The sequence below is a fragment of the Micromys minutus genome (genome assembly GCF_963924665.1).
Source record: "Micromys minutus genome assembly, chromosome: 27".
In the NCBI taxonomy this organism is placed as follows: domain Eukaryota; kingdom Metazoa; phylum Chordata; class Mammalia; order Rodentia; family Muridae; genus Micromys; species Micromys minutus.
In genome coordinates, this window is record NC_137962.1 from 14509397 (window position 1) to 14527210 (window position 17814).

The following is a 17814-nucleotide window of genomic DNA, read 5'->3' on the forward strand; positions in this document are numbered from 1 at the left end:
TGTAAGCTACAACAATGACTGTCAGCTATGTCTGGTGATGCAATAGCAGCTTGACTTTTATGGAGGAACCAAGTGCTTTCTGCTTGACTTTAATTCTACTCCACAAGATGAGACCCATTCCTGACACCACAGTGGTGCCAGAATTTAGGAATAAACAGGTCATAGGCCCTAGGGGAAACTGATTACTCTTATTCTGTCAAATTAATATAGTATTAAATAAGACTCCCAGTGACTTACAAAAATACCTACAGATTAATGCATCTGTTCTATTCGTAGCAGAAAGTAATTAACACAGGGGCCCCCAACTGCTTAACACACAAAGATGAAATTGTGAAGCCCTCAGCCCTAAATGGAAAAACTAGATCACACACCCTCCTGCCATGGCTCGGAGATCACTACAAATGAAAGAAAGATTTAAAGGACAAGGAGTGGCTGGCTGACAATTCCATGTAAACAGTGTTTACATCTAGACACACTATGGTGGTAGAATATATGAACCCAGAATAGTTGTGGTAGCGTGCACAGAACCTGCACAAGTTCAAGTCAGACCAAATCCATTGTTAAGGAACAATGTGATTGAGCCCAACAGATAAGAGAACCAAGGGAGACATAGGCTGAGGAAAACCAATTTATGGAGATTAAAGCACATACATGAAAACACTGGGTCAGTGGGTCAATCATCAGATGGGAATTGTGTTACAGAGGGTGGGACCAACTGAAATGCCACTTGAGCCACTTTATGGTACTTCATCAGCAAGTCCTATGAATTTAAAAACCAGAAGAAGCAAAATATTACAGACAAAATCCATGGAGTAAGTCATCTAGCTTTTAAAAAGTTACTGCACTGCACTGTACAAATATGTTACCTGGTAGTCTTTCTTCACAAGCCTTCAACCTTAAAATGAAGTTGAAAGGCAAAGGAACTCTTAAGGTCTCTCTGCCTCACAAAGGACCTGGGTTTTCTCTGGGTTTTCATGGACTCTAGGGCTGACTGCAGGACTCACCCACCAGGGAAAGGAGATTAAATCTACCATGATTCAAACATCTTGGAAAGGGAGACCCATCCCCAACACTCACTTACAGGGCTGCCTTGGGAACTGGGCTGGGGCAAAGAGACATGGTCCTAAAGTGAGCCCAGGAGAGACCTGCTAACCTCCCTGTGACCCAGCCCCACCCAGGAAGCAATCTAGCTTTCATGCATTATTATTTTAATCATCAGCCTTTTCCATCATCCCATATGAGTAGCAGCTGGTCACGTTTCCTATTTGGGGACATTATCATTTGAGTGCAGAGCTGCTGTCATTAGCCCACAGTAGTAAGGAGAGTGACTATAAGTGCCCTACTTTCAAGGATGGGTTTTAATGCTAATCCTAGAAGGCACCAACAAGTCTGACAACCCTGTGGAAAACATTATTTTGGAAGCAGCACCAAGCAGTCTGGCTAGGCTACATCTGAGGTAAGAAGCAGGGAGCTGGGCAATATTTAACCAGCTCCGCCCAGGAGCCCCTGCAGCTGTGGGGTGGTGAGCTATTGCTGCTATTTTGGCAGCCCTCCAGAGAGACAAGCTTGGGATAGCCAGCCATTGAAATGAGTCTACACTGTAAATGAAGTTGACTCAAAGGGTTCTGTCCAGGATGATGAGCAAAACTCTAGAGGCTGGGGACAAGAGCCCAGAGCAGCCTGCATCACTGAATCACATCCGTTTGTATCCCATGGGAAGGAAGGACCTGGTCTGAAGACCCAGATGGCAAGGGCAATCTCAAGATCATAGATGTAGAGAGACTTGGCTGTGTTGTTGGTGGAAACATCCACAATGCTTTAAGGGATAGTTCCTGGAAGAACTGCAGATTGTCAAAGGCTTTCATTACATATCCTTGCTAAACCTCCTCCACTCAACACGTCCAAATGGCAATTCATAGCTCATATGGTAAGTCAGCACAGATGAGAGAAGCCTCCCCTAATAACTTTCCTGCCATTCTAGGGGCCTTGGGGCTCACCTATGTCATGGTTGATTCTGACATGTACCCCATATTTCCTGATTTACCTTTCTCTTGCTAGTGGTACTGTTTTGAGAGAGCCTGGCAACTTGGGTGCATGAGCCCACCTAAGAGAAATATCTCACTGCCAGGTATGGAGGGCTTAATAGGTTATATTGGAAAGAAATTGCTGTCTCTGCTTCCTTAGTGGCTGTAACATGAACAGCCTCTGCCACAGGCTCCCATTGCCATAAACCGAGATATCCCATCATGCCTTCCTACTATGGACTGCAATCCCTTGAAATCATAAACTAAAGAAACTATTTCTTTCTGGCCACATGTCAGGCCACAGTAACACAAAAGTAGCTAACACGGTCTGCTTTCAGGTTGGTAGGCCTGGCACCCCAAGCCCAGCTCAGCCATCTTCCAGTTCTTTGCAGAAAGATATCTCTATCATCTTGGGTAATGGCCCATTTATTTCCACATTCACTATTCATTCAACTGAAATAGGAACTGAGCTCTAGATATGTTCTAAATGTCCATCTGGTTCAAGGGACACAGGGATGGATAACAGAACATATTACAGCTCTGTCTTTATCTGCTTATGGGCTTATATGTTCCCACTCAATCCTACCAGGAGAAGGAACCCTCCAGAGACAGTCTAAGCTACACAGTTAGCACAATACTCAAGTCACCATTAGGGGTGTGTGCCCCCAGTGGGTGGCTGGGTCTCAGTTTCAGTGCATATGGCCAATGTCTTCACTGTGCCCAGGTCTCTGCTTTAAGCCAAACAGAAACAACCAGAGACCCCTAAACTGAGGGGGAAATGGTGGCTAATAGACTGCAGTTTTTGAGGCATCCTACTCACCACGATTTTGGTGAGCTAATGTCATCATGTCACAGGCTCCAAAGTTCCTGGTTTGGGGATATGTCAGTCACTATTAGCCATCAACGTAATTCCCGCTGTTTAATTTTTTTGGCTAGAGAAACAAGAGTGTCCTCAACATCCCCCCCACACACAAAATATGATTAATCTGTAATTGCTTATCTTGCTATGGTTGAGTTTTTCTCCCTTTGCAATTGAATGCATTCAAATTTGCAAAAGTCCACTTCTTCTGAGCTTCTCTAAGGAGATGGGGCAGAGAACTCTGAAAGTTTGAGTTTCTGGATTCGGTGAGGGGAAGTAATTAATGAGTTATGGAAACTGATACATTATTCCCCTGCGAGGGGAGCTACTGACAGACACAGTCCCTTCCTTACCCTATGCACATAGACTTATCTGATAATCACTGAGGATCCACTTGAACCGTGGTTCTGGAGTTAAAGCAGAGACAAGAGCCAAGGAATCAAAAAATATGCTTAATAAAATGTAGGTAAGGGTGACTGGAAAGTCCCTGCTCCCACAGGACCTTCTCACCATCTACGTACTGACAGTCCTCCACTGCACTCTAGGAATGGAACAAATGCCCCTGTGCTTCTAGGGAGAACATAGGGACACTTGTGTCTTTACTCAGCTCAGGCTCCATTATGCCAAGAGTCAGTCAAAGGCACTGCCCCAAGGCGTAACACTAGACACCTTCTTTAGTCTTTCTGAAAAGTCACTTGAACTTACTCGCCCTCAATTTACTGTATAGACAAAGAGCCCATTTTGCGCATTATGGATGGGGAAGATTTCTGATGTCCTGTGCTTTATGTTGGCACACTCATGAATCTCTCCATAGGTCACACAGTCATACTACCTTTTGTTCTTATCCAGATTTTTTCCAGTTTAGAAAAGGGGAAACTGGCAGTGACTGTGGGCCCACTGTATGCCAGTCGCCTGACCCAGGGTTGAACGTGCACCACCACTCAAAGTAAAGCTTGTTCCTATTACAGAACTAATATCTAAGAAAAGTTGATAAGCTCATCAGGTAGAAGGAGTACCTATATTTAAACACCACCTTGAATCTAGATCCCTATAGTGGAGATGTCAGGTCGTTGGCAGAAAGGGGAGGTACCAGTAGAAACAACGAAGGCCAGGCATGAGCTAGTGTCTGACTAGGGCCAAGACAAAGCATTTGGTGCTCATTCACTTATGGAAGGCCCTGCTCAGGGCAGATGACCACAGGGTGATGATGATATTCTGAGTAGGCAAGAGAAAGGGTAGAGGAGGGAAGGAATGACTCGGACACCTATAGACACTCATCCCAGTTCCTCTATTGTTCCAATTGTGTCATCTAGGGATTGTCTTTTCTCTCCTTTTTGACACAGGCAGCAAATACTGTACCACATACAACATTAGAAATAACAGTAATAGGTGCTGCATCCTTAATAGCTTCACAGGGATGGGGTGGTCATATGTCTAGATTCAATATCAGGCATGCTGTGTGCGCTGTTTCTGGCTTCTTCATTACCCAACTGGGAGGCAAAATTATCTCCAGGACCAGAAGACATATGTAAATGACTTGCTGCACAGCATACACTGTTGGAAAGCATGTCAAAATAATTAACATTCTTAATTGCATTCTCACCACAGCTTTTCAAGGTAGATGTCCTTAATTGCAAACACATAAAGAACAGTATGCAGAAGACAGGAGCTGCCCAAGGCTCACACTGCTAGAAGGTGGCAATTCAGCGCAAAGTCTCCTATATCTGATCTTCAGCACAATATAGCCTAGAGGCAGAGTCACCTGACCAGACACTATAGTATGTCTCCAAAGCCTGCCTATACAGCATCCTGTTGGCTTACTACCTTCTGAAATACCCCCTGGCTTTTGATCTGTTCCGCCAACAGAAGTATCATTAGCAACTCTACACCTGTAAGATTCCTTTGCTTATGCAATGTGGAAACCAAAGCTCAGGGATAATAAGAAATTTATCCAGAATCACAAAGGCAGCAAGGGGCAGAGGTAGATAGAGGAAGTCAGGCAGAAGCAAATGTTTTCAACCATTATTCATTTGATTCCTGCCTTAGAAAGTATTTTGGATAGAAGAGAAAAACAGTCCATTGTCCAACAGCAGTCACACATGTGCTCTATGTAATCCTTTGAACAGGGCTTCAGGGGAAACATAATCATTAGTAATCTAGAGTTGAACAACTTGTTAAAGAAGTTGTGTTAGAAATCATAAAGGTCACAGTGTTGATCATGAGAGAAAGTGATCATGCAGGAGCCTGAGAGTAAGCTTTTATGCTTAGCTTCACCCCTGATACCTATTCTGGGACATATTTAGACATTCTGAGTCATCCTCTCTTTCTTCCAGGCCTTTTCTGGCTAGTTTATGTCAACCTGATGCAGGCTAGAGTCACCTGAAAGGAAGAAACCTTAATTAAGAAAATACCTCCATAGATTGGACTATAAAGTATTTTCTTAGTTAGTGGTTGATGTTGAAGGGCCCAGCCCATTATGAGTAGTACCATCCCTGGGTTAGCGGCTCTGGGTTCTATTAGAAAGCATGGTGAGCAAGTAAGTCATAAGGAGCAAGCCAGTAAGCAGCATCCCTCTATGACCTCTGCATCAGCTCCTGCTACAGGATCCTGTCCTGACTTCCTTCACTGATGAACTGTGCTGTGGAAGTATAAGTCAAACACTTCCTTTCCTCCCCAAGTTTATTTGGTCCATGGTGTTTTATCCCAGCAATAGTAGCCCTGTCTAAGATAAGGCCAAAATATATGAGTTCCTATGCAGAAGCCCTGGCTCCTCGAGCTAGGTGATCCACACTTCCTAGGACTTCTTGATTGTAGAGATATAGATATGTTGCCAAACGTCTGGAAAGCATTTATGTAAGACTCAGAGCTAGTCTGCTGGGATATGTGGCAGACAGAGTAGTACTAGGAAAAAAAATCCTGCTAGAAAGTACTGACATCTATGCTTACTGGTCACACAATCCTTCCCAGTTTGCTCTCTCAGAAAAGGGCAGGAGTAGTGTGAAGAGAGAAGACAGAACTGAGCCTTCCATGATGGCAAGCCTGCACTGCCACATTTGTAGACTAGAGATCGAGATTAAATGATGAGAAGGTAGGGTCCTGCAGAGCCATTTCTCCTTTCCTGCACCAACCACACACCTCTTACTACATAAGGAGAAGCTGAAACAGAGTTGAGTTAGAAGAACTTGTCCCTAAGGCTGAGAATAGAGAGCCATGGGTTGGATTACACAGGTCTCAGCCCAGCCCTTATGTACCAATTTTCAAACATAGAAGGAAGGAACACAAGCAGAATTCCCCTCCATCTGGGATAAAGGACAAGTTGGATGGTACACAGGCAGTACCGGACATGACACCTGACCTCTAACAAGTACCACTCATTCATTTATTCATTCCTTCAGCCAAGACATGTTCTCCATGTGTGCAACACATCTGTTACAGTTTGTGGATGGAATACAAGGACATGACTAAAGTAAGGGTCTCCCTTCTTATTGGTGTCTACATACTAAGGGAAGACACAGAGGGTAGCTCAAGCAATGAAACTGGCCAGATGTATGACCCTCACTACAGAGAAAATAGGCATATATGGGGACAGGGTGGGCACTGGACATCTACTGGAGGGACATCTGAGCCGAGATGCAAGGAAAACAACCAACCAGGAACGGGAAGGGCACAGCAGGCAACTGCAGAGCTCCAGAAGCTGAGGGGCTTTGGCTGAAGAATACTGTGTGGCAGTGGAGGCAGGAAATGAGAACCATTTAGGAACAAGTAGCAAAGGCAGAAAGATGGTGGACCCTCATGCAATTCAAGGAAATTAAGAGACCCCTGCTCAGGAGGGCAAAGACAGATGTGTTAGGAACTGGGTAGAAGGTGACATTCTGATCCTGAAGAGGCTCACTGGGACAGAAGAGCAAATTGTGGGGTGCCTGAAAGGGACACCCACCATCCAAAGTTGTGGGTGTCCCAGGGCATAGGTTCATTTCCCTCCATGGGAATGTTCCTTGGCCCAGCACCAGTAGGTGTCCCAAGAGACTATGACTATGTGTCCCTGAAGGGGGAAGAAAATCAAAGCATAGCAGAACACTGGGGGCCAGCAGAGGTCAGTACTTCGTGGGTAACATATCCCAATCGGCAAGACAGTGATTATCAACCCTCATTACCTAAGAGATAGCATGCTACTCAGAAACAAACTTCATTTTCTTTTTTCCATACCTTTAATGACAGCTATATACCCAGCATCAATCTGAGAATAAACAATGTTGTGCCACAGTGCCAAGTCCTCTATCCATGGAAGATATGTCCAAGAGAAGAGATGAACTGTAAGGAGTAGCTTACTGAGGCAAAGGTATGACAGCAGAGAGGTAGCAGGAGAACCAGGGTTTTCTCAACCAAGACAGGACAGAGGGAAGAAGATGAAGGTAGAAAAGAGACAAGGAATTTATGGTAGGTCCAGGCAGGGGTCTGGAATTGGAAAATAATTCAGACACCATGGCTGGAGTATGCCCAACAAAGAAAAAATAAGGACAGAGAATAGGGCAAAAAAGTGTCCTGCAGGACTAATATGGTGAGACAGGGCAGGAGAATAAGCAGAAACTAGAAAAGAGGTTGCTTTGTTTTGAGACAATTGACAGCAATGGCTTATGCCTAAAGTACAGGGTGATAATTTTTAACTGTCAACTTGACACAACCTAGAACCACCTGGGAAAAGAATATTAAAGAATTGTTTAAAACAGGTTGGCCTGTGTACTTGTTATATGAGGGATTTTCTTTAATAAGTTAGTTGATATTGGAAAAACTAGCCCACTGTGGGTGACACTATTCCCTAGGCAGGGGTACTGAACTGTATAAAAGAGGAGAAAATAAGCAAGCAAGTGAGCAAGTATGTATACGATCTCTTTCTCTTGATTGTGCATGTCATGTGACTAGCTATTTCAAATACTTCCCTGCTGTGTCATCTCAGCAATTATTGATTTATTAACCTGGAATTGGGAGCTAAAATCTGATTTTTCTCCCCAGAAGTTGCTCTGTATTCAGACAGTTCATTAAGACAACATGAATGAAACTAGGATAGATGGAGTAGAGGTGATAAGAGGTAGCCGTGCTCGAACCTAAAGCCAGCCCTGTGATCAGCTTTGGTAGCAGATCAAATGCCAGCCATTGTCTGAAAAAGAGAGTCAGTTTCTCAGAGCTCACTTCCAAAGACAGTTCACATTTGACATGAGTAGTTAATATACAGAAGACTAAACCCCAGGCTCTGTCTAGTTAGCAGTCATATATGACTGGGTCTATGTGTTCCTGTAACTACATGAGTGTAACTGTTTGTGTGTCTGTATAACTGGTGTATGCAAGTATGCCTGCATTTATGATTAAATTCAAGAAGCCCAAGCCAATGTAATGCAAAGGACAAAATCAAAACAAGAACATTTTACAGTAAAATAGGACACCAGAGGTATGGGCCACTGTTGCCTCCAGAAAGTGTTGTGTGAACCAGAACCATTCAATTAGTCAGCCACATTTCTTGGAAAGCCCAGAGATACTCTGCCACCTCATGTCCCCACTCATTCTATGACAGCTCAGCTAGAAAGCATTTAACTAAGGGATATGCAAAATGCACCAATAAGTTTAATTATATAGATACATATTTATATACATAACCTAATTTATATATAGATTTTGTATGTATGCTTTTTATATGTATAAATACTTATTGCAAACATCAATTTGCTTGTGGTCACTATAAGTTACCACTTTATCAACTAAAAAAGAATCTAAACTACAATTTGAAATTCAATCAGCTCTCCATAGGCTGGAATTCTTTGATAGAACATGACCGTAGTGACTGGAATTGTCATATCTGAGAGGATGCAGCTCATTTACCAGGATAGCACCAGACTGATGGGGCTGACAAAGCCCACGGCTGGGTCTGGCAAGACTGGGCACAGTGAATAGCTGAGCTCACATCACCGGCCAGTCCCACAGTTAGAAAAGTTGAGACCACTGCTTTATAAGGTGGGTATATGACTGACAAAGCAGATGGTTTCTTATGTCACAGGGAAAAGAAGGAATCTGGGAAAACAGTACAGGAACCAGTTCCAGGTACTGTGATTGGCCCAGCACTTTCCTCTGCATCTACATAACACTGGCTCATGCACTTTGACCCTGGCTAAGAAGCAACCTGTGAGAGGGCCTCCAAGATGACTTTCCAGATAAAGGTGCTCCCTCTAGCTCGGCAATAGTGGAAGGCAGTATATGTCATCTGTATGAGCAGGGACAGGAGTCAGCCAAGGACACACTGGGAGAAGGCTTGGATGTGGCTGGGTAGAGCCAGGAGAAGTTTTGCTTAAGCATGTATATTAAAGCTAATTCATTAACAGTTAATGAAGGGTGGTTCTCGGTTTCTCATCCATTCCAATCACATTCTAATAAAATTTCCTGGCCCACACTCAGACTTAATTAGCAAGATTACCCTTTCCAGTGGGCAGTAAGGACATGACAAGCTTCCCGAAAGAAACTCACAGTGACCTTCAGAGTGGGTGGGGTCTGGACCAGCTGCCTCTTGTGGCCCGTGTGATCCTCCGTGCCAAGCCACAGGCCCAACGTGGCACTCTAAACCCACAGCTGGGCTGCCACCCCTTTCTCCCCAGCCTCTAGATCCACCCAGAGAAAGGAGATGGGTGGGTCTCTCTGTGGTCATACACTTGTTCCCAGATGTGCGATGTGTATGCCTGTATGTGTATGTGGAGTGGGAGTTGTGTATATGTTTGTGTGTGTGTGTATGAGGACGTGTGCGTGTGCATGTGCATGTGTGTGTGTAGTGTTCATGCAGGTGTGGAGTGTAAGGGTTAAATGTGAGGTGTGAACTGTGTGTAATGTGCATGTCTCCTGTGTATGGTATAGGATCTCTGGGTATCAGTAAACTGGATGGTAAATTAACAATATTACTACTCACAGATCTGGGGGGGGGGGAAGTAGACAGCAACAAGGAACACCAATCAGAGTGCAGGGTACATTTTTCTTTAATGAGAACACCAGACGCACACTAAAGTGACAGATTCATTCTCCTCCTCACAGGAAACAAGCTCGCTCACCCCATCCCTAGCCAGCAAGTGGGACATGCAGTGATCAAAGTTGCACTGGAAAGAGAAGTGAGCTAAGAGAACAAGAAGTAAATGAAGGATATGCATATGCCTTGAGGGTTCGAGACTATGGGAGAGTAAAGAAAGCCCCTTGTCCAAATCCAGACCAGCATCTCAACTCATCAAGAAAAGCAAGGATCAGCATCATCTGTTGCCTACAGGGACAAGAAGAGAGAGGACCACCACAGTCTTGCCTCAGAATAGAAGTAGGTGGAGGCTTCTTCCACAGCACCGTACTGGAATTCCAGAGATCCATTCACATGGGAGATAAGCTATATAAAGATTGTTCTGTGGCCACCACAGAGTCCGCCAGAGTAGAGAAAACTCTTAATTACAGTCAAGGCTCTGGGTTAAGTCTGTCCACAGAACAGCCTCAACCCCACACACTGTAGGAAGCTGAAGCTAAGACTGGATCTCCTGAGAACTCAACATGGGCTACAGAGAATAGGGAGTTCGTACCATGACACAGAGACACTTCTTTGGATAAGTCTGGGGAGGAGGGGTCCATAAGACTTATCACCATGGGCAGCCCCAAAAGCCTGCTCACCCTTTAAGCTGCCCTTGTTCCATTTAGTAGCTACACTGGCTGAAAATGAGGGAATATAGGCTTTGAAAACAAGGCGACCCCATTCAGCTTCACCAACATCAGCATCACTTCCATTCAGAATTACCTCCATTCACATCCTCAGTCAATATAAAGTCTGTGTTCAGGATGGTTCCCATTCACTCCAGGCTGCAACATCCCTCACAGACATCATTCATGTGCAGGAACTCTTTCTGGTGTTAGGGTTCTGTGATGTGCCTTGATTTGAACCTCCCAGATGTTTCCACTATGTTATTGTTAGCCTTTTTATTTTGTTTTTCTTTGTTTATACTTGGAGTGATTGAAAGGGGATTTTGTTTCAATTGTCACCAGAACAGACCAGTCCCTCCTCATCTCCCAGCTGTGTTTACAAAAAACTGCCTTCTCCCTGGGTGGCTAAGCATTAGCTTAAATCTCACTTCTTCTCAGGCATTTGGAGAATCCTGACTATAGAGGGCCCATGTGATTTTCTTGAAGGTCTCCTAGTAAGCATGTATCCTTCTGAATTTAGTTGCATCTGTCTCTCCTTCTCCTGATACCTTCTCGGACTCACCATGGCTTTTCTTTGGTATAAAACTCCCTCCCTCAAAGGAAAAGGGATAGTAACTCTCTACTACCAAATATTAAATAAGATCATTTGATTTAAGACTCAAATATTTAGCCTATTTCTTACTCAGGGATAGACAATGACCTGTGAGCAGTCACATGTCCTGCCGGTGTGAGCTACACTGATGGCCAAGCCTCCTAGGAAATGACCTTCTACTCCCTTAAGTTTGCAGGCCACAGAATTCGAAAGAGCAATGACAGGCTTGCGCTGGCATCCTCTCCAACCATGCACATCCATTCAACCCTGTACCCTGTTCCTAGTCCCAGGAGGCACAGGGGCATCATCTGGAGTCTTTGGGTGGCTGATGGCTGTCCATGTCCACGGGGCCAGCACAAGGGAGGCAGCAGTCAGGGTTACATGGGAGTAGGTACTGCTTTTCAGTTCTTCCAGGAAATAGCCCAGTGCTTCTTGTGCAAAGCTCTTCCTCAGCCCTCGTCGATCCACCCATTCATTCACCCACCCATGCATCTTTCAAACATAACTTTCACAAGAACGCCTTCAATCAAATCTGCTTCCTGATTCTCACAGCAGACAGCAACACCCCTTAGACAGTTGCCTCTGATTGGAAATGGAGGGAGAAGACATGAATTTATTCTGTGAAGACACCTGACCTTTGACTTTATAAAAACAACAAACACATACAAGTAATGTTCTCTGGGCTGAGCGGGCTGTGTGTGTGTATTTAAACACATACATATATCACAACAATTAAGGGAAATAAAGGCACGGATTTTATAGAACCATCCTGCTCCCAGCCCTGCCGCCCTATTAGCTGGGCACTATGTCTCAGGACCTTACCTCTAGGGATAGATTTTCTGCCATCCCTATTCAGCCTTTCCAAGATCTAGAACCAGCTTAAAGCAGGCTGGCAAGATGGAAAATTGCTGGTGGTGAACACCAGGTGCCTCTGGCTTCTCAGAAATCTACCTCAAGGCATTCTGGGATGATATCTGGAGCTCTTTCCCCTGAGCTTGCATGCTGGATGCCACTCCTCTGCCATGGCTGGGGCACTGCTCTCTAGCTCCTCTCTGGCCAGACTTCTAGCCACCATGAACCTACATCAGTCCTTTAGCCCAGCCCTGCCCTGCCTTTTATCTCCCTCTCCATCCCACCGCCAACCCGACCTTCTACTAAGGATGGCTCTGCTGGTCAGGATCTTAGCAACTGTGAAACAAAATGCACGTTTAAATTGTAATGAGGGTTAAATAAAGTCGACCGTTCAGTCCACCGTGGATGCCTTGTTTGCCTACCAGGACATGGATTGTCCTCACTTAGCACTCTGGACCTCGGTGGTCTCAGCTGTCTTGTAAAAGGATGGTACCTTTTGTTCCCTACTGCTCACACAGCCTTTCTCTCTCTGTATATCTGGCTATGCCCAGACGCTGCATAACACCCTTCAATGTCCTCACCTTCCCTCCAAAACCTTCTCTACTCATACTCCTAAAATATGAAAATGCCATCAGGGCCGCTGTTCTCTAAGGCAGTGGTGCACGGATGTACCATAGTTCACGGATGGGTCAAGCATCCCTTGATCCCACCTCACCACAAGTGTCAATCTCACACATTCACCATCATCCTGAGCACACTCCCTCCAGAGGGTCCCCACCCAGCACTCTCAGCAGTGACTCCCCCAACACATGAGGCTCCAGCTTGGCTCTGTGTATGGTTACATAGCTCACGTGTGTTTACTAAATGGGAAACAAGGATCCACCACCACAGGGGCTACTGCCCAGAAATCAGCACGAAGCCTCACAGATATAGGGCCTCAATAAGTGCCCATTTCACTTAACCTTGGCTTAACAAACACTGATAGTCATACTAAGGCAATATATATATATATATATATATATATATATATATATATATATATATGTAGAGAGAGAGAGAGAGAGAGAGAGAGAGAGAGAGAGAGAGAGAGAGAGAGAGAGAGAGAGAGCCACACCAGTTTCTGGATTAAACTGTTTTTCACACTGAGTTTTAGGCCAGAGCCCTTCTTAGGATCTGTTCCCTCTAAGCCTATGCATTCTCAACCCTTTGGGGTTTCAAAGAATATTTTTGCAGGCGTCGCCTAATGCCATCGGAAAACATAATTGCCTTAATTACTATTTTTAACAGTGGCAAAATTACAGTTATGAAGTAACAACAAAAATAATTTTATGATTGGGGGTCACCACAATACGAGGAAATGTATTTAAGGGGCATAGCATTAGGAAGACTGAGAACCACTGATCTGTCCCACCTCTGACCCCACCAACTGCCAGGCTGCTTGCTCTCCTGGCACAGAACCGGCTGGGATTCCGGTTCCCAGCCAGAGACTGCTCATACCCCTGCGGTAATCAGCAAGAGAGTCAGACTCTGGTGCCAGCCCTTCCTCTCACCAGACTCAAAACACAGCCCCTCCTGGGCCTGGGGGAATGTATCACACATACTGCTCTCCTAGAAGGAAGAGGTGAGAAGAGGTAAAAACCCCAGACAGGCAGAGGAAAGAGAAAACCTTCTCTGCACTCCCCAATCCGCTGAGGAAAGTCCTCAGAATAACCTCCCTAAAATCCTGGCGGTCAGACCTCAAGGACAAGCCCTGAGGCCGGGGTATCAGTGTCTGTTCAATGCCCAGGCTCTTCCCCAATTGCCCACTATACTCAACAGATTCCAGGCACAGGAGTTAGAGAGTTGGGTCACCTTAGATGTCAGAAGGTCACCAACCTCTGGGGCATACAGATGATTTGGTTCTTCCAGGCAGAATGCATTGAGTCATCCTGTCACTGATTCCTAGCCTGAGCACTCAGCGGAACTCTGGGAGAACCAGCCTTGGAGCAATAGAGGCTCTGCCTCTCATTATTTCTTAACTTTTGAAATTTCATTCTTTTCATTTAAAAAACTGGAAAATAAAACAAACCTCTTTACTGTAAGGAGCTCGCAAATTTAAAATACCACACAGCCAGGTGAAGGTAGCCACTCAAACAAGCACGTGTCCAGTCCCAAACTATGTACATCTCATCAAACTTCTATATAGTTAGAACAGACAGGCTCTGCCTCTAAGTTCAGAGACTCTAGGAGGTCAGCAGACCAGAGATGAAGAGGAGATAGGTCACTTTTAACCCCCAAGTCCTTTCCGCCTCTACTCAAGGAGAGAGAAGCCAAACGGGTGTTTGGGTGACAGACTGCAGACTGTGTGGACTATTTCTCTGCCCTTGTTTTGCAAGCCCCAGGGAATAGTGGCTTCACCTGCTTCTTGCCCACACATGACTCTCTGAGCTTGGCACACTGCTGCCTGTTCAGGTGGCAGGTTCAGGTGGAGGTGTCCTTGGGAGGGGACAGAACTCCACAGGGAAGCGGGGCAACTCACTTTCACAAAGCCGACGCCTCAGATTCCCACGGATCTTGTCAATGGCATTGAAGTCAGAAACGTGGAAGACATGCGCAGACTTGGGCTCTGAAGCGATCTCATCCAGCTCCTCCTTTAATGCTGCACCCACACCAACAGCAAAAATGCGGATGCCGGCCGCGTGGGCAGCTGCTGCAGCATCCAGCACCAGGTCCTGGCTACGGCCATCAGTCAAGAGGATGGCCACCTGCTTGAAGGCACGATTCCCAGGCCTGCCGCCTGCCTGGGCAGAGAAGCTGTGGCTGGTGATGTAACGCAGTGCATCGCCTGTGTTTGTGTTACCACCGTGGTAGATGATGCGCCTCGCGGCAGCCTTCACCTCCTCACGGGAGCTGAAGTGGCCCAGTTCAAAGGCTGTAGTGGGTCGGTCACTGTAGCGCACAACCCCCACGCGGGTGTGGCTAAGGCCCACCTCAAAGGTGTCTACCAAGTTAGCTACCCACTGGCGGACCTTCTCAAAGTCCTCCTTGCCCACACTGGAAGACGTGTCCAGGAGGAAGACCAGATCATACTGCACACTTTTGCAACCTGCACAGGAGAGAGTGAAAGGAGAATGGGTGTTGGGAAACGTACAGATTTAGTTCCCTCCCTTAGACTGGACTCAGGAGACTGCATGCCCTGTCTCTTACTGACATCCCACAGCAGGGTGAGGTTACAGAGTTACAGTGAGGACCAGCTGAGGATATGTGACCTTACTGAAGTGACTTGCATCCATGGGACGGTTCTAAGTGTTAAGCTCTTTGTTTTAACGTTGGTTAAAAAGTGATATCATTAGTATTTCTGTGTGTGTGTGCCCATGTTTGACTGTGTGTGTGTCTCATAGCAAAAACATGTCTGTGTATACAGTGTATTTGTGCAGAGGACAAAGGACTTTTGATGTCTCCTTCTATAGTGTTCCCATAGTGTTCTGAGACAGGATCTCTCACTGAACCTGGAGTTTTCTGAGGTTTGGCATGACTGCCTGCCCACTGAGCCCCCACAATCACACACACACACACACACACACACACACACACACACACACACACACACACACTCTATTATGTATCCAGCCTTTATGTGGGTGTTGGGAATGTGGCAGGCCTGGTGGTCTATGGTCTACTTTCCCACGCCTCACTGAATGCTAGAAGCAAGTTTCCAGGCTGGTCATGTAGATTTCCATGACTTTTCAGAGTCCACTGCCCTGAGGATTTTACCATGAGAAGCTGTATCAAATGTATATTTTTATGTAATTAAATATGCCTATATAGAGTTCCAAAATGCTTCATATGCTTATGATATTTTTAAAATGGATTCTACATAAATAATTAATGTAATCTCCCCCTTTAAAGAAGCCCTTAATATAGGGTCCACTCATCCGTTCCATAGTTAGGTTGAGTTTCAAAGTGCTGCACAAGCTCAGGGAGCTACTGAGAAGCGTGTCTGGAACCCTCCAAAATGAGAGACTTGAAAGACCAGCAAGAGCCACACATGGGTGCACACGGCAACATGAGTGTCGTAAAGAACACGTTTTGTGAAATATTAAGTTGACTAAGGTCAAGGACTGATGCTGCCCACGAGAGCCTGAGGGAACGTACTTGTCTGCCAAACGGGGACTTGGAGATCTGTTGCACCATTTGAAGGGCCCTTCAAAGGGATTACTGGTCAACCAGCTGGAAATGTGGTGACTTAAGCCCAGAAAACTCACAAAATCGGGGAAAGATATATAAGAATTATCCAAGCAACATAACTAATAAAGCCACAAGGAAGCTGCAGCATCGCTCCAATGAAATGACTAAAATAGAAATCACTGGTGCTGGGTTCCTAAGGTGCATACACCACAGGAGTCAGAGGGTGGGAGCAGAAGAGAAGCCATCCACCTGTAGGGGTGGGGGAAGGGATTGAGGCTGGGGGGAGGGGGTTGCACTTCGAAGCCGAGTCCAACCTTGTGTGGGTACAGTGCTTAGAGGGAGTCTTTCCAGTCCTGCCCCCCCCCACCTTTTCTGTGCATACATGCTAAATCTGTATGCCTAAGGAAACCCAAGACATGCAGAGCTATGAAAGAACTGCTAATTTCATTACCGTAAATGTTTTGCTCTTATCTTTGTAAATTAGCAAAAATCAAAGCCCAGATTTGCACACTCACTTGCCGTCTCTCACTTCATGAAGTCCCTCTACATAGAGCTAGAGAGATAGCTCAGTGGTTAAGAGCACTGGCTGCTCTTCCGAAGGACCCAAGTTCAATTCCCAGCACCCACATGGTATCTGGCAATGGTTTCTAACTCCAGTTCCAAAGGATTCGGCACTCTGGCACAGACATGCAGGCAGAACATAAAACGCACATAAAAATAAACAAATCTTTATTAAAAAGAAACTTCTTAAAACCCCCCTTATAAATCCTTCACACCATCTTATTCTCTTACACACATTCCTTTATAGACAGAGGTTCATTCTTTCACGGTCTAGCACACACTCACGTTTGCTCTCACAACATTTTGCTCTCTCAAGCCCCATCTGAACAGATGGTACTTGCACACACATCAATGGAAGGGCAGCAGATATACTCGCTACACTGCTGACACTCAGTCAGTCACGAGCTAATTCACAGGATCACAATCTGACTTGTGCACACACACACGAATGTTGACCATCCCGTCTCCAATGTCATGTCCCACCTGCACGCTGGGCCTGGCAGCCACCATCCCCGCTGCAGAGCAGCAGTATCCATAGAAGACAGGTCAAAGGATTCCCTCTGGGAAAGGCCATGGCTCTCCTGCTCTTGAAGACAGGCATATCTTGGTCAGGAAGAGATACTTCTGGGGTCTAGTGGAGCATTTCCTGTGTGGAAAAGGACACACCCTGAAAAGCGCTGCAGAGCTGAATCCTCAGAAGTAAAAGCAAGGAGTCTCACATGCAGGTGCAAGCCAGTCTCCAGCCCTTAGCTTCACCCTTCCCAGAGACAACAGTGCAACCATCTGAAAAGTGACACCACAGGCTCTGGCCAGTTCCTTTCCTGGGTCACTGATGATGTCTGGATGCTAGGTGACCCACAGCTGTGCCCTTCCCAGATCTCTTTATTAGTACTATCCCAGTCCCCTAGTGAGCATGATGCCCAGACCTATTATGAGTAGCCACCCCAATCTCACCAGCCCAGCAGACATGGATGCCATGTCTGCAGCAGACCTTCCCCTATGGAGGATTCCCTCTGCCAAAATGCCATACTTACCTTGGAGAAGCTCAGCCCAGA

At 45.7% G+C, this 17814-nt stretch overlaps 1 protein-coding gene across 1 annotated transcript in view; it reads right to left on the reverse strand.

Annotated features, from left to right (window-relative positions):
• The window catches only part of COL22A1 (collagen type XXII alpha 1 chain), a gene marked incomplete at its 5' end in the record, with an annotated part of 192663 nt that extends 175330 nt beyond the window's left edge, over nt 1-17333 (reverse strand). The window contains 2 exons of the mRNA XM_080939438.1: nt 14550-15116; nt 17243-17333. Coding sequence (XP_080795564.1) covers nt 14550-15116; nt 17243-17333 — 658 coding nt within the window. The remainder of the gene's footprint in view (nt 1-14549; nt 15117-17242) is intronic.
• Between the last annotated feature and the right edge of the window lie 481 nt (nt 17334-17814).